The sequence below is a fragment of the Notechis scutatus genome, chromosome 5, assembly GCF_049901735.1.
Source record: "Notechis scutatus isolate UNSWTSFEM ecotype Mainland chromosome 5, rNotScu1.2, whole genome shotgun sequence".
NCBI classification, from domain to species: domain Eukaryota; kingdom Metazoa; phylum Chordata; class Lepidosauria; order Squamata; family Elapidae; genus Notechis; species Notechis scutatus.
In genome coordinates this window covers 62,066,809-62,089,174 of record NC_142013.1, presented here as the reverse complement: position 1 = coordinate 62,089,174, position 22,366 = coordinate 62,066,809, and the positions used below count along the sequence as shown (strand labels likewise).

Genomic DNA, 22,366 nt, shown 5'->3' with positions numbered 1-22,366 from the left:
AAATGGAAGGGCACTTTAGGGCATTCAAACAAAACTATAGAGGAAATACTGCAGTACAGGGGTGGGATTTAGCAGGTTCGGGATGGTTCGGGTGAACAGGATGTTAAATTTACACATGGTTCGCCAAATTGGTAGTTGAACCGACCGGCTGGCTCCTCCCACCCTTCCCCTCCCCTCCCAGGAATCTTCACATGGCCCATTTTGGATGCAGGTAAGTGCAGGGTCTGCACGGAAGCTCTGGTAGGTAAAAAAAATGTCCCCCCCCGGAAGTTCCGGAAGTCCTGAAACGGACCTGTTTCTTGCTTCTGGAGGACCTCCAGACCCCAGGGGAAGCCATTTTCGCCCTCCTAGAGGCCCGAGGGAAGCCCCCGGACTCTGGGGAACATGAAAAATGGTCCCCCTGGAAGTTCCGGAAATCCAGGAACGGGCCTGCTTCTGGAGGGCCTTTGGACCTTAGATGAGGCCATTTTCACCCTCCCAGAGGCCCAAGTGAAGCCTCAGGACCCTGGGGAAGGTGAAAAACAGCCCTCCCAGAAGTTCTGGTAGGCCACACCCACCATGGCTATGCCCACCCAGCAACCGGGCAGAGAACCGGTTGTTGGGATTTTTGAATGCCACCCCTGCTCCAACACCATTATAAAAGGCACCATGGATGGAAAACCTTCTGAACCACATTATCCATACAGATTGCCTACATCTGGGGTGGTTTCCATGTGTGCAATATTTTCCACTTCTTCAGCTCAGTGATGCACACTCTTTCGCATGACTTCCCAACCAATCCCAATTACAGGAGATGAAAGTCCAGGCGAGTCAGCTAATTGATCTGCATAAAAAGTATACTTCAATCTAATGACTGAGGTAATAGTTTGCATTGTTTTAATGGAAGGAATTATTTCCTGTTTACCTCAAAAAGTGGACAAACTACTCGAAGGGGTAAATCCAGGAGAAGAGGATGGGAGGGAGAAACCAACCGACTGCTAATCCTTTCAGTGTCATTCAGAATCATCAAACAAAATATTTTTGTGGGATATTTAACTTACATATGATGGGCTATCATTATGTGGTGGATCTGGTTTGGTTGAACAGTTTTATTTTGACAATTGCAGAATAAGACGACTGGAATTGAGGAGAAGAGCACATAGTATTGTTGCAGATTTCAATGCATCTAATAACTATTGAGCTAGGGCAGGCTATTCTCTTTAAAAAAAAATAGACAACTTTCTGCATAGCTCTGACAGAAGAAAGGGAGAAATTTTGGGTGGCTATTTATTTATTTATTTATTTATTTATTTATATTTATTTATTTAATGCACAAATAGCAACTCTGAGATAAAATAGCAACAATGTACAACAATGAGATAAAATAGCAAACATAAAAACAACAAATAAAAATATTAAAAAATTGTATCAGTAAAAATCCTCCAAACCAAAAAAACAAACCTTAGGTGAAGGGAGGATAAAAACCCCAACAATAAAGCTATCTATGGAAGTCTCCAGTTCCCTAGGAGTCCCAGGCCTGATATATAACAAGCCTTTTCAAAAAATCAAAAGGGATGGAATTTAATGTTTCTTTTTGGGGGAGGAAGATATTCCATAAGATGGACATCACAGCGGAGAAGGCACATCTCCTTGGACCCACCAAATGCAGGCCCCTAGCCAATGCTACCTGCAGCATGCCTTCTCTCCCAGAGCTAATGAGAGATTTAACCACAGCAAATCTCAGTACAAAAATATTACACTTGAGATCTTATTTTGAGCATACTGTTCAAATTGAAAAATCGTCCATTGTACCTCAAGCTCTTCTCCAGTGCATCTTGGAAACAGCAGGTGCCTTTCTTCTGGGTAGGAATAGTACAGCTGACTATCAGGAAGATTTTTTTTTTTTAAAAAAAGGCAAGCCATTGTTGTTTGGATATCCCTTTTGCTTCCCACACACCCTGCCGCTTCATCTTCTGGTACCAATTGTACAAGGTGAACCCACCCAGTCCATGAGCTGAGATTATTTCCTACTGAGAACAGTTATTACTACAACAACAACAACAACAACAACAAACATGTTCTCAAAAAGGCAACTGCTACCACAACCCTGAGCTAGCTTACTTGCTCATTGATTCACCTGACACAGACCAAATCAGCTCCGGTCTATTTATTTTTCATCTGAGTCAGCAAGCAAAATCCTGCTGCATATGGCAGATGAGAAGCAAGAGACAACTTGACATGGTATCTGACACGGGCAGGATTTACTGCAGTTTAATACAGACTTAAAAACTGCAGTATTATGCTTTCAAACCACCATATTATTGACCCTTTAAATAGCAGACCTCTACAGGACATTATCCAGAAAGATCTATGCATACACCAAGAATATAATACACAACATCTGATACCATGATTCCATTATTTCCCCCAAAGATGTATGTGTTTGCATATATAACCTGAATAGCACCATTGATATAGCAGAGGCATTTTTAGAAGACTTAGGAAAGCCTCAAGAGGTATACAAAACCTGCACAGGTGGCGGGGGGGGGGGGGAGGGAACAGGGCAAAACCCCAATTTCCTTAGTGAAAATATTCTTGGTGATCACAGAATGATAAATTACTACTGAAGAAAAATGGGTGGAAGAAAGGTTGGAGCTGCAACCTGTTTGCTTTGCTATCAGTGGTGGACCATAGCCATGCTGGTGGTAAGTCTGACCTCTGCAGTGGTGGGATTCAAATATGTTTATCACCGGTTTGGTGGGTGTGGCTTGGTGGGCGCGCTTTGCGTGCATGCCCATGCCAAACACGCACTTTGTGCAGGTGCAGAGGTGTTTGTGCAGACGCAGAGGCATTGTAACTCACCTTCTGCAAGCCTGCACGATCCCGGTCGCTTCAGCAGCTGTCGCGCAGCACTATTCTGTGCCATGCAAAGCAGCTGCTCTTCAAATTCAGCAGATAAAGGTGAGCCTGGGCGGGCGGGTGGGCCCAACAGCAGAGCGGCAGAGAGAACCGGTTCGGTCGCCGCTGCTTATCGCTGCTACCGGCTCGGCAGAACTGGGCAGAACCGGTAGAATATCACCACTGGACCTCTGGTGGTGGGATGAATGGATCTTAGGATGGCAACAGATCAGGACAATATCCCCTTCCCATTTGAACAAATTTACAAATCCATAGTTTTCCACCTCTTACAGATACATACAGCCTTCCCATAATGCCTTGTCTAACGCTGACACTAAGCTATTTGAGGTCAACTACTCTATTGTGGAAATTCTATTAGTTCAGCTCTTTTGGATATTATATTTTCTACCAATATAGCAAGTGTGGCTGTGAACTTAATTTTTTTAGAATCACCCCACTCACTCCAGCCTGTGCCAACAACATGCATAAGAATATTTCCAGCCCATCATAGACAGACCAGAAGAACTGCTACTTCCACATTCGATTCAGTTTCCCCAAGCATAAGGTATGCTGCTTGCAATCCTCCAGAACTTCTAGTACAGTGGTGGCTAACCTTTTTGGGCTCCCGTGCCGAAATTTGCACACGCACTCGCATGCATACACTCACATGCCAGCACCCAGAAGGTAATGCGTTTGGGGGGCCCCATGCCCCCATGCCTCCTGCACATGTACATATGATCCTCCCACACCAGGCATCTCTGCACAAGTGCGTGCAATCCTCCACGTGCACTGCATGACTGTGCATGTGCGTGAGACACCCTTGCATACCATGCATCTCTGTGCATGTGCGTGCAACTCCTGCCCCACCCTACCCCCTACGCATGTGCACCAGATACCCAACAATCAGCTGTTGGGTGGGCAGCGGGCGCGCATGCGCAGTGAGGCTCTTCCGGGCAACCTCTCATGTGCTGGCAGTAGTGGCTCTGAGTGCCATTTCTGGCACGCATGCCATAGGTTCTCCATCACGGTTCTAGTAGGAAAAGGAAACATGTTTTGACTAGAAATCCTTGGATCTTCATGGGAATAAAAAAAACCTAGCTCTAAAAAAAGAATAGCTAAACCCATGATGTTTTCCAGTTGATCATCTCTGCAACTCTTTTTCATAGCAACCTGCTATTTAACATGCTTAGAGAAGCAATGGAATGTGAGAGCCATCTCCACAAAGGTCCTCAGAATCACATATCCAAAACCTAACTTACAGAACAGGACTTTCTGACAACACAGAGGAAGAGTTATTTAGGTGCACTTTTGCCCCATCATCACTGCTTCATGATTCATGGAAAAGACCAGGCTAAAGCCTTTCTGAAGCATATAGTGAAGGAAGGTGAAATAAATGAAGATAAACGGAGAAAGAAATAAAAAAAGGTAAAATCAAATTCTAAAAACCACAAGTCTCATTTTTAAATTGCACAAGCAAAAATTTCATCTTTTATGAATCATTTATATATTTAAAAAAGAAGACTATCAAGACTTAAATATGTCTTTAAAGCAAGACTGACTCAGAACCAGTTAACTAATGTTTTAATTTGTGAGCAGAGTTTTGATAAAGCCTGCTGTTTAAAGCAGACTTGCTTCACATAGCAATTTTCTCTGTGTTTAGGGTTTTCTGCAAGAGCTGGTGCAATGGAATATAATCCAACTATTCTTACCATTTTCATTAGGGGCCTTGCCTTTTCCGTTTGTTGCTCCAGCACCTTGTCTCTGAGAATGAAAAGGAGGAAAAGAATGTTCATTAGCAGTTTGTTACAAAACTATATTAGAAAAAAAAACATTGTTATGAACCTAGTACCCATTTCCATTCATACTAAGCATCAGTGTACCGTCCAAACATTTTTTTCTTTCTGTCAAGATTTCTGTGTTTGAATCCTTTGGCCTTTGTTCCTATGGCTGCCAATCAAATTCTAAGACTCTCCAGCAAATGTTGCTCTGAGCCTTAATGTGACCTTTCAGTGTAGAAAATAATACAAGGCTTCATAACATATTTATCTCTAAAATGTGTTTAATTAATTTGAAAGCCATCTAAGTTGATTGTCATCATTACCCTTTTTTTGGCTAAAGAATTCCATAACTATACCAGGTGTGAAATTCAACCACCTCTGCCCAGCTCAGGAGAGGTGCTAGGAATTATTTTAATTGGTAAAAAAATCGCCCCTGGTTGCTATTATTATCATACCAAGCCACACCCACAGAGCAAGTAAGGAAAATTTTTGAATTTCACCCCTGCACTATACATTGTGTGAATCTGTCTGAAACTCGCACTATTTAGTTTTCTTGGATGAACTCACATTATGAGATAGAAAGCTATTTCCTACCCTCTTATGTTGTATTCCACCATATTCATCTGGCAAAATTAATTTTGACTCTTCAATGATTCCCAGACACCAATATGATTTTCTGTCTTTGCATTATAGCTACATGCTATATCAATATTTTCACTGAATCTCTGGTTCTAGTGTGGATCATGAAAAAAAACTAACTGAAGGAGGACACTGTCTAGATCAAGAGATAGCTCACAGTGCAAATCATTCCTTGCTATTAAATAGCTTTCTGAACTGAACCTGCAGAATTAAATTCAATACCCTTTCTGACATGTCTAACCCTTGCCCTCCTCAAATTTTTATTTGATCAGTGCATAGGAGAAAATAAGTTGATCTTCTGATTAGCATGAAGATTTTTTTTTCATATTTCGGCTATTGAAAGGAAAATCAAAGAAGAGAATGACATTACAACAGAAGTATAGGAACTTTTCAGTCAAAACTGAAGGGAGCTAGCTTGAATTAGCAATATTTGTACAACAAATAAAGCTGGCACGATGTGTTGCTGAAGATAATCAGCAATTATTAATGCAACCAGCTTTCAGCTCAGAGACCAGCTGCATCTAAGACTTTCAAAAATGGCACTGCTGTTACAACAGTTTTCCAGAGAGTAAAAATTGTGAAGTAATTAGAGTGTATATTGGGAAGAATCCTTCCCCCAACCACAGTATTAAGCTATTCATTGACTTTAGATCCATCCATAAGGGATAGATTCAGTGAAGAGAGGAGAAAGCAATGAATGCTGCCTGAATGTCTTGGAGGTCAGCAATGCAAACATGTAGTTAAAAATAAATGTTTAAAATCTTAATGAGTGTTTCTCCCTCCAGTTCAGGACCACTTGCCTCAAGCTCCTACAGCATGGAACCAAATGTTATAATAAATATGTTAGTTTTTAAAGTGCCACAAGATTCTTTATTGTTTTTATCTGAGTCTATCTCGTCAATAACTATGAGAAGTATCATAAATTGCCTTTGAGACTCCTGCATATTGAATGTCTGATTATGATTAGTGGGTAAAGAATGTAGGGAAGACATTTTTGAAATATAAATCAGCATCCTCCTGGTGTTTAGTAGAGTTAATATTCCTTCCATTAGAGTCACTTCTTAAGGATAGAGATGTTTTTAAGGAATCAAAGCAGCTGCTTTCCATTATGCCCAGCTGGAAAATGGCTGGTTTAAGAAAAGAAAAGCACACACAATATCTCCATTAAGTTCTGCAGTGGGACATAGTAAGCCATGTCACATACGCATAGTATCTTCCATTATTTTCTGCAGAGGGACTTACTAAGCCACGTCAGATATGTATAGTATCCTTTATGAGAGGAAAAGTAACATAAATCATCTTTTCCATATTTTATTTAAGCAATTTATATCCAGGTCCTGGTTGGTTGACAAAATTGCAGTTATAACTAAACCTGGTGATGTCCAACCCAAAGTCCACTCAGTTTGAAAGGCACTTGCAGTGGGTAAGGGCAGGAGCAAATTCAAACTGGCTTTGCAATGACCAAGCTATTTGCTAACTGGAGGGAAACAATCTGGTCCATTTCAAAGTCAGAAGTAGTTTACTCATTTCTTCCATCAACTTCTATCCAATTGTATGTTTTAATAATGATTTGCTTTAGTTTTAATGGCTGAAAACTGAGAATACATCAAGTAAGCACACTAAAATGACACCAGAATCATCTCCAAGCAGATGAATTCCATATGTGTTGGACACCTTGTCCCATAATTGTCATTTTTTTGTAGTCAATAGAGTTCATGGGAGTTGTACTCCAATACATATAGAAGCCGCCAAGTTGCACAAAGCAAATACCACTAGTCATGGTAAAGAAGGCAGAAGCATAATTTCTTTCACTTGCTGATTATTTATCTCAGCTACAATTAACATGAATATAAAATCACAATGATTATAGATTTAAAAAGATAAACAATGTTGTTGTTATGAAGCTTAGGAGGTAATGCAGTTTATGGCTGCTTGGGGCCATATAAATTTTTAAGTTACTGGTTTTGCAAAACATCCAAGAGACATCATTAAAAACTGCACAGAAAACCAAACTAATTTTAAATCTGTCATTATAAAAAAGGAAAGTGAAAAGTATAAATCAAGCCAAAGATATAATATAAACCACAGAGAATTATATTCATTATCATAAGAATTATATGGTATAAACCATATGTTTCCATAATTGTCAAAATTCCATTCCTACCTCTGAAAAAAATGAAATTCTTCTTTGGAACTAAAAAGACCTTAAACTATCTCTATTAATTCTTTTCATCTATTTCTATATTTACTATCTTCTCTTCTAATTGTCTTTTTTTTTTTTAAATGCCAAGGAAATTGCTGCTGCTGTTGTTATTTTTGTTTGGCAAAGTTCAAATGGCAAAGCTCTGTTGTTGTTGGATAGGTGGAGCAGAACAACTTTTTTATGTTTTAGCTGTTGAGGGATTAAAAAGACAACACTGGTGTATGGATCTTGCAGAACCTTTTGCAGCACATCCCTTTGGAGTCTTTTCATTTTAGGGAAAAAATGCCTCAAATAATGCCATCAGCATAATTTGGAACTAGCTGCAAGGCTAAAAAACATGGGCTATGAGATTCCACACCCCTATTCTATGCGTCTTTTTTATTTTTCAGGAAGAATGTGCACTGTATCTCAGGGAGCTGCTACCCAGGGCCATGATCCTTCAATAGGACAACAGTTGTCTGGACAGAAGGATTTTTCTTCCACTATCTTCTCTGAAAAAGGGGAGGGAAATATCTGCTTCCATGTCATCATCCCATCAACTCCATCATGCTGGTCCCCAAGCTTGGATGAGATAGGAGGAGCGTAGGCATCATACTTTGCGACAAGTTGGCTAAGATTTCAATGTTGCATCATTATGCCTCGAACCCAAAACAACACTTGATATGCTGACATTCAAGACCAGATGATGTGGCAGGCGAAATGCAAAATTGCAGACCCCGTGATATGGTGGGAATAATGCAAAGAACAAGAAGATGTCGTCATCCCATTCTCATTGCCTATCAACAGGGAAGAAGATGTCATAATTTAAACCTTGCACTGAATCTCAGTACATCACTATCAACACAGGGAATGTGAAAGGAAATGGGAGTAGTTTCCCATATTTCAAGGGAGAGATGTGGGTGATGGGAAAATTTTAAGAGTAAGTTTTTTCATGAGAAGGAGGAGGAATAGAGATGACCAATGTGCATTTTTTTTCATAATTAAACAGCAAGCACTTGACATTTAAACCAAAGTGAAGACCATGAGAACATGGAACTGACAGAGATCCATGCAGGGCGTATGAGTATATAGTGCTTAAGAGCCTGATTTTCAAGCTCTGTATATTCAGCCAATATTTATGTGGAATTCACTCCTAAATTTGGATTGCTGCCATCTCCAATTTTCTGACAGGCTCCTCAATATAGTGATCTCCTATATTGCAGGGAGATATAATGAAGTCTTATGCTGTCTTAACTGAATTTAGCCAGTGCAAATGGGAGAGAATCTAGTTTATTTTTAACAAGAACTTACAACAATTAACAACTTTCACCTAAATGGCCTGAGAAGATACCAAGATTTTTTTTTTAAAAAAAAAAGCGAAATAGATAGATGGTGTGTAGAGCCATTCAGAAGTGAGTACATACTTTTCAGTATATTTTTGGATGAAGACAGTAATTTTTCAGGGACTGGTTTGTGAACCAGGATGGCAGTATTCTGTGGTATATTTCTGCACTATTTGATGCAACCTATCCTTTTTTTCTCTGCACAAGCCTAGATATTGATTTTAAAACAATTTAAGTTAAATTGCTAGAGCAAGTACTTGGATAATCCAAGTACTGTATGTCACCCTTAATTTATTTTCATTTTAACTCAATTACAGTCAACCTATTTTTGGATGCCTCTGAAAATCAGGACACATGATTTATATTTGCAAGACAACTTCCAAAAATGGTATCCTTTAAAACGGATAGAAAAAAAGCAAACATAGAATTCACATTTTGTAGTCTGGTGAGGTTCTTATGCAGGCTTGCAAAAATAAAACGTGAGCAGCTTACAACTAATAAAACTATATAAACAGCATAAAACTAATAGCAATAAAAGTAAAAACACAAAAATTTGGCTCCACAACCATACTTCTCTGATGCCCCTATATTCTAAGATCTTGTCCTACCCCAATGCCTGGAGAAAAAGCCAGGTTTTAAGTGATCTCCAGAATCACTTAAATCCAGGGCAGGGGCTCAGGGGGAGGGTATTCCATAGGGCAGGAATTGCAATGGAAAAATCACACTTAGTGGTAATGTTTAAGGGAAATAACTTGGATTGTGCCTACACTCACTGCTTTAGGACAAATGGTATTGCAGATAACCTGGCCCCATGCCATCTAGCACCTTAAATGGCACCTGCAAGAAAACTGGGAACCAGTGTGGCTTGCACAACAGATATGTAATAAGGACAAACCTAAAGACACTCAACATCGAGTGTGCTGCTGTACTCTGGAACAGCTGTAAGTTCTAGGTGGTCTTCAAGAGCAGCCTTATATAAACTGTGTTGCAGTAATCTAAATTATTAGTTGTTGTGAATCAATAAAAATGAATAACCTAAATGCAAATTAGGGGTTGAAAACCTGCACACTTGATTGGTCCTTATACAACAACTTGGGATTGGGCCAGAACCAGTCCCTGATTGGCCACTTTTGGGACTGTTCTTATTGGTCAGTAGTTTGAACTTGTTGCACATTTTCATTGGTTAATAAGGCAGCAGCTAACCCTATAAAAGGGTTACTGCTGCCCATAGCATTGCTCTGTTATGTTCTATTACTTTATTAAAGAGTTGAAGTTACTGGTCAGATGTCTGGTCTCCGTTATTCTCCATACGTAACACTGGCGACGAAGGTGGGATCCGGAGACCGAAGAGCTGACTAACCTACAGAGCAACTAACAGAGCACGTGGTCGAACACGCACCATCAACGGCAACATGGCCAGCGGTGCCGTACCACCCGCTCCCTTCAACCCAGAAACCGAAGACTGGGAGGCCTACATGGATCGGTTCCAGATGTTTCTGGAAACCAACAATTTGAAAGATGCGACAACCGGCAAAAAAAGAGCTATCTTTCTAACTCATTGTGGACCAACCGTGTTTAAAATGGCAAAGTCGCTTGCCAAGCCAGCAGAGGTAAAAGAAATGGACTGGGACGTCCTCGAGCCATTACTACGGGCTCACTACGCGCCCACCGTACCAACCCTAGTAAGAAGACACGAATATTACCAGAGGGACCAACGGAAGGGCGAAAGCCTTGCCAATTACATCGCGGACCTCCGGAACCTAGGAGGCCTCTGCGGGTTCGCAGACTTGGAAGAAGCCCTCCGGGACCGCCTGGTTCTGGGCCTAGAAGACGGCGCTATCCAGAGCAAAATTATGGCTAAGGGGGACATCAGCCTCACTGATGCCCTTAAAGAAGCCTCGGCAGCGGAGGCGACAAAGAAGTCGGCAGCACAAATGCGCCGCACCAACGCACCGCTACGTAAACTCGCCACTGATACCTCGCCTCGCTCAGAGAGACACCCGGTATCAACTCACCACGAAGACCTAGAGTCCCCGTCCGACAGCGATGAGGAAGAGGTCAACCGACTTCGAACGGAGAGAGACCAGTCCACACAACACTCATTTCGACCGTGTGCCGGCTGTGGAGCAAATCACTCACGATCCGGCTGCAAATTCCTCGATGCACTTTGCCGCCATTGCGGGAGACGCGGTCACATCACAAAGGTTTGCAGAAGCAAACAGAACTCCAAACTCCGACAGGCCGAATTCCAGTCTTCCAGATTCTTCGGCACACACCGAGAAAAAGTGAACCACTCCTACAGAAACAAGCCGTCCACCACTTCCACCAGGCGTGAGGAAACCAGGCGGGAAGAGACCCACCAAACAATCACCATAGGCCATGCTACATCCCTTGATGCCGGGAAAATCCGGTAAAAGTCGCCATCAAAAACAAACCTTGCGTGATGGAGGTAGACTCGGGATTTCCCTCTCGATGGTATCGTGGAAAATGCTACAACAGCTTATTCCAACGATTCGCCGCCAAGACCTTAACCCTCAAAGGGTTATACTCAAAGACTATCAGGGCAACCGAATTCCCGTCGTCGGGTCCCGCAGGTTCCAGGTCTCATTCAAGGACCACACCGTCGCACTACCACTGACTGTCGTGGATCGAGACAGGCCTAGTCTTCTAGGCCTTCAATGGTTCAGGCCGCTCGGAATCACTGTAGCCGGAGTCCACAAAGCCGAAAGCGTCGATTGGGAGGGAGCACTTCGTGCAAGAATTCCAAGATGTTTTCGTGAACGGACTAGGCAAGTATAAGGGGACCCCAATCTCATTTAACTTGAACCCTGAAATAGCACCCATCTGCCTTAAGCTGCGTCGGGTGCCGTTAAGCATAAAGCCTAAAATCAATGAACAACTCGATAAGCTGATAGCACAGGGCGTACTGGAACCCACCGACCACGCCCGTTGGGAAACCCGATAGTGACGCCTATCAAGCCTGATGGGTCCCTAAGAATTTGCGGAGACTACCGGGCCACATTAAACCACGCACTGCAGCAAAGTGCTTACCCAGTACCAGTAGTGCAACATTTACTCCATTCCCTGGGCGGCGGGAAAGTTTTCGCCAAACTAGATCTAGCCCAGGCGTATCAACAATTGCCTGTAGACCCAACCACAGCCGAGGCGCAAACAATCGTAACACATAGGGGCGCATTTAAATGCAACCGGCTCCAATTCGGGGTAAGCATCACCCCTGGAATCTTGCAGAGTTTAATGGAAAGGTTGTTACAAGGGATAAAAGGTGTTGTCCCATATTTCGACGATGTACTCATCGCCGCACCTAACAAAGACATCCTAGAAAAACGACTCAGAGAGGTTTTACGAAGATTCCAAAATGCAGGCCTCATAGTAAAAAAAGATAAATGCCAGTTGTGTACCGAAAAAGTAGAATTTTGGGATATCTCCTGGACAGCCAAGGAATTCATCCCACCGAAGACAAATTACGAGCAATTAAAAGGCACCCACTCCAAGGAACAAGGCAGACCTACAGGCGTTCCTTGGACTTATCAATTTCTATAATGTGTTTTTACCCCACAAAGCAACAGTAGCTGAACCATTGCATAGACTATTAGACAAAAAAGCAACGTGGGTTTGGGGACAACGGGAACAACATGCTTTCCAACAAGTAAAGAAATTGCTAACTTCTGATTCAGTACTTATGCAGTACAATGAGACTCTGCCACTCACTATCACGTGTGATGCATCACCTTTTGGGGTTGGGGCAATTCTGGCCCACGTGTTACCAAACGGAGCGGAGGCCCCCATCGCGTTTTTTTCGCGAACCTTAGCTAAAGCTGAACGAAATTATAGTCAGCTGGACAAAGAAGCTTTAGCTATTGTTGCTGCAGTGAAAAGATTTCATGAATATGTTTATGGCCGTGCGTTTACAATAATCACTGATCATAAACCGCTACTGGGGATCATTGCGGGTAATAAACCAACCCCGTATATATTGTCCCCCAGAATGACCCGTTGGTCTGAATTCCTGGCGGCCTACAACTACACCTTGCAACACCGCCCGGGGAAATCGATTCTCCACGCCGATGCATTGAGCAGAACACCGCTCCCAGACGCTGTTGTGGATCCAGCCCCAACCCTCTCAACACTACAGATTGAAGCTCTACATGCACCACCCTTGACGGCTAGAGACATTGCTTTTGAAACGAAACGTGACCCAGTTCTGCAACACATACTATGCTGGGTTGAACGGGGGTGGCCGACGGACCAAATTGCACCTGAATGGGCGCCCTTCAAAGCCCGCCAAACCGAGCTGTTTTCCCAAAAAGGCTGTATCTTGTGGGGCGATCGAGTCGTAATCCCTGGCAAATTGCAACAGACTGTGTTGGAGGTATTGCATGAGGGACATCCGGGCATTGTGCGGATGAAATCACTCGCTCGCAGCTATGCTTGGTGGCCGGGAATCGACAAAAGAATCGAGGCCTGGGTCGCTACGTGCCAACGTTGCCAGGACGTCAGCAACGCCCCACCTAAAGCAAGCCCAACCGAATGGGAAACGCCGAGGGGACCGTGGTCCCGTATTCATATTGACTTTGCGGGGCCTACCAAAGGTCACACTTTCCTGATTACTGTCGACGCCTATTCTAACTGGCTCGAGATTCATCGAATGCACACAACTACAACTGACTCAGTTATTAATAAATTAAACAGACTATTTGCCACACACGGGTTTCCGGACGTGTTGGTCTCGGACAACGGCCCACAGTTCACTGCATTGCCCTTTGAACAATATCTTGCTGATCGGGGCATCCGCCATGCGCTAACCCGCCCGCGCACCCTGCGGCGAATGGACGTGCAGAACGCATGGTACAATTTGTGAAAAAGACCCTGCACAAAATGGAATTTGGCAACATCGGCGAAAATCAATCGAATTCTCTTATTGCAGCACATCACGCCCCACAGCGTGACCAACAAAACACCTGCTGAACTTCTTATGGGGCGGAAAATACGATCGCACCTTGACCGGCTCCACCCCCTTCGCACCGGAAAAACCTTTCGGCTCCAGCAGCAAATGCCGGGAATTTAAGGTAGGCGATTTAATCTTTGCCAAAAACTTTTCTGGCGACCCGTTATGGATACCCGCAACCGTTACCCACCTCACCGGGCCTAGATCTTACCGCCTGCTAACAGGACGATGGGAGGTGTGGAAAGGGGAGGAGTATCGAGAAATTGACTTTGATACAACTAATAGCAGGTCACGGAGCCCTACAGCCCAGCGAAGCACCAGCGTGAAGCGAGGTTGCGTCTTCAGGGAACTTTTACGGGGAAACGAACTGCAAACGAAGAAACACGCAGTAGCAGACATAACCACAGTGAATGCAGCACGGAATCGCCGTGCAGCGAAATAGAATTTAACAAAGGTCATCCAAACGCTCCACGGAACCGGACATTAGACAAAACCCGGTGGAGCCTCGGAAATCATCCAGGCAGACCAAACGGCCTGCCTATCTTGAGGATTTTATTACAGCTCCCCTCAAACGGAACCCAAGGGGAGGGGTGTTGTGAATCAATAAAAATGAATAACCTAAATGCAAATTACGGGTTGAAAACCTGCACACTTGATTGGTCCTTATACAACAACTTGGGATTGGGCCAGAACCAGTCCCTGATTGGCCACTTTTGGGACTGTTCTTATTGGTCAGTAGTTTGAACTTGTTGCACATTTTCATTGGTTAATAAGGCAGCAGCTAACCCTATAAAAGGGTTACTGCTGCTCATAGCATTGCTCTGTTATGTTCTATTACTTTATTAAAGAGTTGAAGTTACTGGTCAGATGTCTGGTCTCCGTTATTCTCCATACGTAACATTAGTTATGGGTTATGTAAGGTTTAGGAGAAACATGAGATCAATCGGAGCTCATCTGCTATTTCATAACACTATCCTTGTTTCTGTTCTAGTATAAGATCAGTGGTTATACCAAGCGTTGTGGGACCATTATAAGAGAGAGTCAGCCCAGGTTTTTTTTAATAAGAAACTCAGGGATAGAAAGTCCAGTTGCCTCTTGAAAAAGCACCTTTGGATCAGGGATCCAATCCAATACCTCAAATACTTGCAGTTAAAATCTATCACCCAACTGTAGAGTAATACAATCCACCAATATTGCTAATAAGAAAGCATACCTTCTGTGCTGTTAATTAAACTGTAAATGGGAATACTGTAATTTCTGTTCCTATCAGAATAGTGGGAATGAAATAGAAATTCAAGTATTGTAAATACAACAAATTTTGAAGTAAGCCTGTTCTTTGGTAGATCCAGATTCAAAGATCCTGGGATCAGAAACATATCTCCTGTAGAAATTTAATAGTATTTGAAAATGATTTTTGCAAACAACTGAAAAGGTGATTCCCTGATGTCCCAACTCCCTTGAAATATCCATGTACTTAAATAAAACACCTATATTGCTATTGCATGCAAGATCAAGGTCTTGCTTTTATGTACATTTTGGTAAATACCATATACTTCCTTTACAAAGGGTAAGTGCAAAAGACATAGTTAACTGTTCCTGTCTTCCCACACAGAATGGATTGCTGTTATTTCTATCCTATTCTAATAAAGGATGTGGCCTTTATTCTCATTAGAGTGAAAAAGAGGAATTGGGTCCAAATGAAGTATTTTAAATTATAGTATATTTACACTATAAATAATAATATTTAAAAAGCTAAATGGGGAATGAGCAACTCCTTAAAAGTATTTCATAACTGACATTTATCTAGCAGAATAAAAGAAGTTCTGAAAACTTGAGGCCTATCATCATGTTACCTGTATGTTGAATAAAGTTGCAGTGTCGTGTACCGCTGCTACATTGCCTACTGTATAATGTTAGAACACAGAGAATAGAATAACAGAGTTGGACTGGACATTGGAAGTCAACTAATCCAACTCCCTGCATTAGCAGGAGAGTCTAGGCCAGAGGTCTCCAACCTTGGCAACTTTAAGACTTGTGGACCAGCATAGCTGGCTGGAGAATTCTGGGAGTTGAAGTCCACAAGTCTTAAAGTTGCCAAGGTTGGAGACCTCTGGTCTAGGCCATCTAGTCTCTTCTTGAAAACTTCCAGTGATGGGCCAATTTCTCAAGGCAAACTGTTCCATTGGTAAATGATTCTCACTGTTAGGAAATTTCTCCTTAGTTTTAGGGTGTTTCTCTCCTTCTGGTGCTTTGGAAAACAGGCTGACCTCCCACTTCTTTGTGGTGGCCCCTCAAATACTGGAACACTGCTATCATATCTCCTCTAGTCCTTCCTTTCACTAGACTAAACTGTTGCACGGTTGCACTGGCACTGCTTATAGTGCCAAAGTACTACAACACTAGCCCTTCCTCAAACATTGTAAGCGACAGTTGCCTTTGGGCTGTTGTGTGAAGATGGAATTTTACTTTGAAGTAGCAAGGACACTACAAAATAGTTTTGTGATTTTTCCTGTCTAAAGGGCTATCTCTCCCACTGTGAACCTGCCCAGCTGTTAAGGCGATAGGAGAAGAAGCCCCAGATGTCCAAGTCCATCATCATCTACAATCTTCTCCTGCACTGTCCCTAATCTATGGAGCACTTTTCCTTTGGTCCCCACTCTCTCAGCATTTCAAAACCTGTAACAATGCATCTACCATGTTTCTCCAGCAATACACCCCCCCCCATAGGAAGACCCAGCATGTTTTCTAGGCATAAAATGAAATTAAGCCCCTCCCCCCAAATTTAGGCCTAGTTTAAAACATGTGAAATTGGGGGGGGAGGCGGGGGGGAACTTGCCATTAGGAGTGCCCTGCAGGCAGCTACGCCTCACCATCAGCCGCTCCTAACAGCCAATCATGGTGGAGCACAGAGGGCTCCCTTACCCCTCTCTTACCCGGGTCAGCTGGTGGGCGGCATCGGCGTGGATGTCCGGCAGCATTTCAGCCGCTTCTCAGGCCTCCGTAGCTTCCATGGTTCCCACAAGTGCTGGCACCTCTCTCACCAGCGCCGTCTCCAACAACAGCATCTGAGTTGCTCCTGCTTTCCCCCCATCCCCGTAACAACAGGGAAAAAAAGATTTTGAGGTACCTGGGAGTGCTGCGTGCTGCATTTTGATTTAATCCCGAGTGGCTGGGTGGGCGTGAGAAGAGCCGAGCGAGCATCTCCGCTGCTGCTACCCTTGGTGCTCTAGCCTCGGGCTCTGCAAGTTTGCAAAAGTCCCGGTGCGCAGCCCGTTCCTGCATTCCAAGCACCCAGGCCAAGCTGCAGCTGTCCCTCTCTCGCCAGCGCCGTCTCCAATAACAGCAGCAGCAGCGGCAGGAACCGTGGAAGCGTTTCAGCCACTTCTTGGGTGGGGGAGCCGCCTCCGTAACTTCCACGGTTCCCGCTGCTGCTGCCGCTGTTATTGGAGATAGCGCTGGCAAGAGAGGGACAGCTGCAGCTCGGCCTGGGTGCTTGGAATGCAGGAACGTGCTGTGCACCGGGACTTTTGCAAACTTGCAGAGCCCGAGGCTGGAGCATCAAGGGTAGCAGCAGCAGAGACGCTCGGTCGGCTCTTCTCATGCCCACCCAGCCGCTTGGGATTAAACCAAAACTCAGCGCACGGCACTCCCAGGTACCTCAAAATCTTTTTTTTTCCTATTGTTACGGGATGGGGGAAAAGTGGGAGCGACTCAGACACTGTTGTTGGAGATGGTGCTGGTGCGCGGGGGGGGGGGAATTAATTCACCCCTGAAAAGACATCCTAGCCATTTTTTCGGGGCTCAAAAAAAAATAAGGCCTGGCCTTATTTTGTGAGAAACACGGTACTTTGCCAGGGTTTTAATTGTTAAATGGTTTTGTCTTGGAGTATCGATTTTAGTTTATGCTTTTAACTTTTAGATGCTTTACTTTTAAAATTTTTGTTCCTTGAGTACTCGTTGGATTATAAAGGCAAGGAATACAAGGAATAAAAACAGAAAGGAAGCAAGAAAACCCTATTTTTGAGAGTTGCTGTCCAGATAAATATGTTTTTCGTCATATATGTTTTTCATTTTAAAAAGCCCAAAGCTAACATATAGTTGTTGAGAACAGAGTTAGGTTTGCTATGTTTTTTCCATATACTGTATATGGGTCCTAAACATGAACAAGACATGAGTGATGTTTGATTACAATAATGTGTACATCTACATTTTTATTTAAGTGTGGTGTTCAAAATTCAGAATGTTCACATTCCCATAAAATCTGTAATGGAAAATTGTAATCATCTACAACTTCTAACAAGAATTCAGGGATGATTCCCATATACCAAACATGAATTAATCATTCTGACCTCGGACTCATCCTATCTTCTATGATGTACAGTATACATGAAATCCTGTGAAGCTATATCAATGGGAAAGTTCTCTCTACTCTTTGATTGCTTTCTGTGTATTTAGATGCCTTGTTTACCGATGTAAAAATGAGAGAAGACATTGTCTGTCTGTTGGGCCTTTCCTTTCTACAAGAGGTGGTAATATTGAGATATTGAAAAACAAACAAATCCTAGTCTTTCAAGCAGTAATTTGTATTGCCCATTTGGAAGACAGTGAAATGTGAATTACATGCACAAATATGAAACATTCGCTAAATAATAAAAAAAAAAAACAAAGTTCAGGAAATCAGTTTTACCCAACTGAATAGGGCAGAGTATTCAAAACTCTCTCGCTTTCTGAGGAAGCTAGGAGAAGGTAGAGAAGGTGTAGCCTTTATGCAAACTGAGATTGGCCTCAAGATACCTCCCAAAAACATAAGGCAGATAAAAGACAGACAGGAGAAAGTATAAAGGGAGGTGAGCTAACTAAAGTTGACAAAGAATAAGACAACAGAGGAACAAAGGAGAGAAAAGCCAGATAAACTCAGTCATGTAGCAGCTTTCACAACAATTATAAACAGAGAAAGAGCGAAGAGACAGTCAAAGACACCGGGCAGAGAAAAATTGTGTTCTTTTCCAAATGAGCTCATTACAATTTTCCAGTAAAGATTCCAGAGAAATGCAGTTGCAGCCATCCTGGAAGGCTTGGCTAAATCCTTGTAAGGAGTCCTTTTCAGCAACCTTCGCCAGTTGTAAAATTCTGGCAATAGCAGCACAGCAGCAGCAACAGCAGTAGCAGCTTCTGCTGCTTTCCAAGAAGCACCTTGTAAAAGTTTTGAAAAAAGTGGCAAGGCCCAGATTGGTGTTCTTCTTTGCTAAATCACAATCACATCAGGTCTCCAAAACAGAGAGGATCTTGTGTTGTAGCATGGAGCTTGCACCTGCTACGCTTCCGCACATCTCATGCTGGAGTGTGGCTTTCATTAAATAGCCAAATAGCCCAATAAATAATAATAATAAATAAATAAATAGCCAAAAACCAGAAGTAGTTGGGTGTTAAAAGCAGCACAAAATAGAATTTTTCAGACCTTGAAAGAAAAAGGTTGAGTAGTACTGGAAGAGTGGGAAGAGGCTACTTTTTGAGAGATGCAGCTAAGTGCAGTTGATCCCATCATCCTTCATATATTTAATAAGTTTCCCTTTCCGTCACTTCAAAAATTATAATTCAGTACCAGATCTGGGAAAGATTCCGGGCACACTCAAGGCTCTAGGGCAGTGCTGGTGAACCTTTTCGGCATCTAGTGCCCAAAGCATGCACGCACAGACCCAAAATGCAACACATGCATTCCCTGCACATGCATGCCCCCTCATGCACCCCACGCACGTGCCCCACACATGCGCAGCAGAGACTCAAAGAGTAGCTGGCTGGTGGGAGGCATGCGCGCATGTGCAGCAGAACCAAACTGGGGCAACGGTGCGCGTGCCCACAGAGAGCATGCCAAATGTACCATAGGTTTGCCATCATGGCTCTAGGGCATTGTTTTTCAGCCTCAGCAACTTTAAGATGTGTGGATTCTCCAGCCAGCATGTTTGTTGGGAAAGTGTTTTGAACACAGCAAGAAGTTTCAGTGGCACATTGGATAACAAAGAATGAAGTGCAGAAAATTAATTTTGAGATTAATCCCTAAATTAAAATAGCTGGCAGTTTAACTCTGGCATGCTGCTTTAATAATAATTTATTGTGTCTAACACCTAACATTTTTGAGGCAGCAAATAATGATATAAAACTGTAAAATACAATCACAGAAGTAAACTATTCATATCTTACTTGCCTCTGAGCCAGACTTGTGCTACTGTATACAGGTAGTCCTCAACTTACAACTACAATTGAGCCCAAACTTTAGGTTACTAAGTGAAACATTTGTTAAGTGAGTTTTACCCCATTTTGTGACTTTTCTTGCTAAAGTTGTTAAGTGAATCCTTGCAGTCATTAAATTAGTAACCTGTTTGTTAAGTGAATCTGGGTTCTCCATTGGCTTTGCTTGTCAGAAGGTCTCCAAAACTGATCACATGACCCTAGGAAACTGCAATTGTCATAAATAAGAACCGGTTGTCAAGCTTCTGAATTTTGATCACATGACTAAGGGGATGCTGTCATGGTTATGTGAAAAATGGTCATAAGTCACTTCTTTGAGTGCCATTGTAACTTTGAATGGACACTAAATGTTGTAAATCGAGGACTACCTGTAGTCTATGATGTCTGGAAGCCCTGAGAAAAAGACATACTGAAATATAAAGGAAAATTCAAAACCTGCTATGGGGATTGTGGAATGAACTCAGCTGACAGATTCACAGCGAGTGCTGAGAAAGGTGTAGAGGAAGAGAAGAAAGGCATTAGAATAGAATAGAAATGATCCTTCAATGGAAGAAAAGTTTGTTTTTGTTTTTACGGGGAAGACTTGAGCTATGAACAGAGAGAAAAATGAGATTAGAAGATAATTAAATTTTCCAGACAGCAAGTCCAGCTGTTATTTAGTCAAAAGCTGTCTTCTAGAACAGTACTGTATATTAATTAACGGCAAACACTTGTCCCCAATAAATCATTTCATATTAATCCCATTTTTATTAAAGAGAAACGGATGACCTTAAAGAGAATATAAGGACTGCTCTTTGTGACAGTTTTGGGGTGTTGGTTGCTAACTTTACTCAACATCTTATTTTCAGCAAATTTTGGAATCTGCCATTCCAAAGGCCCTGGGCCTCAAAGAGGCATCTAAAGTCCTGAATGCCTGTCATTGCAGAGAAATGAACGTCTTTGTTTCAAAAATACCAAGAGCTGCAACCAACTCAGAGAGATTCTTGTCACCACCAGGTATTACAGTATGGTGAGTGCATGTCGCCTAAGGTCCCTATTCAACGGATGGTCCTTCATTTGTGCTGAAGATTGCTAAAGGGATGGAGGACAGAGTTGGGGTTGCAGACCTTATGGCACCAGAAAGTCTTTATGTAAGGTGGGAGGAAGGCTGGCTTTTAAATCTGCTTTTCTGCTACCGCAGGGATATAAAAAGAGGGTATAATTGCGCACAGAACATTTGCCTTTCATTGTTTAGTGGCATTTAGGAAGAACTTCACAGAACTCCAGATCAGAATGAAAAACTATCCTTTGGTTGCTACACTGTTCTAACTAAAGTTAGCTCACTGAAATAGACTGTATGCAGAGGTGGTATTCAGCAGGTTCCAACAAGTTCTGGAGAAACGGTAGCGGAAATTTTGAGTAGTTCAGAGAACTGGCAAATCCCACCTCTGACTGGAGATTTTGCAGTATCCTTCCCCTGCCACGCCCACCAAGCCACGCCCACAGAACCGGTAGTAAAAAAAAATCTGAATCCCACCGCTGATTGTATGCCAGTAGAAAAGAAATAAACGTTGCAAGGAGATTGCTGTGGTCAAAGGTCCACTAGTGCCTACTGTTCTCAGCAACTTCAGTTATCTTGATTTGCAAAGCCAAAGTAAGCAACACAATCAGGGCTCTCTCCTCTATGGGGCTGTTTCTGCTGTGATGTCTTCCATAGTTCTTCATTTCACATGATTTTAACCTGGGAGATGGCCCAGTGAGGCCTGGAAGGAGAGGCAGACTGATCCGTCTACAGAAGGCAGGTTCTGAAATCAGACCCTCCCCCTTTAGACCCTGATTGGTAGATAGGGAGCTGCTAAAAGGGGGAGGCGGGAACCTCTTCCCAATAGGGCACCTCCTGAACAGTAAAATGCAGGTAGTCCTCAACTTACAACAGTTTATAAATGCAATGATTCAGTTAATAACCATGGCAAGAAAAGTCTCAAAATGGGGCAAACTCGCTTAACAAATGTCTCACTTAGCAACATAAATTTTGGGGTCAACTGTGGTCATAACTTGAGGACTGCATCGTTCGATGGTGCCACAGGAGAGGTGCAATACCAACAGGATAGGGATAAGGAAAGCAACTTTTATCCCTACTGGATGTCAGTTTAAGCTAGAATTGGGGGGGAAACCGCTTTTGAATACCATCCTGCTTCAACCCATTTTTTACAGTTTTGAAAATGGTTTCTCTTCTTATTATGAGATACATTTTTGTGCAAAAGGACCTGGTGGATTATTTCTTAAGTGACAGAGGAGATCTGATACTACATTATTTTCAAAGTTTGTGAAGGCTATACCGTAGGAGGAATAGGGA

The 22,366-nt window shown here is 42.7% G+C and overlaps 2 protein-coding genes across 2 annotated transcripts in view; both read right to left on the bottom strand.

Annotated features, from left to right (window-relative positions):
* LOC113424465 (cilia- and flagella-associated protein 47) overlaps positions 1–22,366 on the bottom strand; it is an 851,958-nt gene that overhangs the window by 357,714 nt on the left and 471,878 nt on the right. The window lies entirely within an intron of this gene.
* The window catches only part of PCP4 (Purkinje cell protein 4), a 64,736-nt gene that overhangs the window by 35,007 nt on the left and 7,363 nt on the right, over positions 1–22,366 (bottom strand). The window contains exon 2 of the mRNA XM_087966886.1: positions 4,587–4,638. Within this exon, the coding sequence (XP_087823012.1) occupies positions 4,587–4,638 (52 nt within the window). The remainder of the gene's footprint in view (positions 1–4,586; positions 4,639–22,366) is intronic.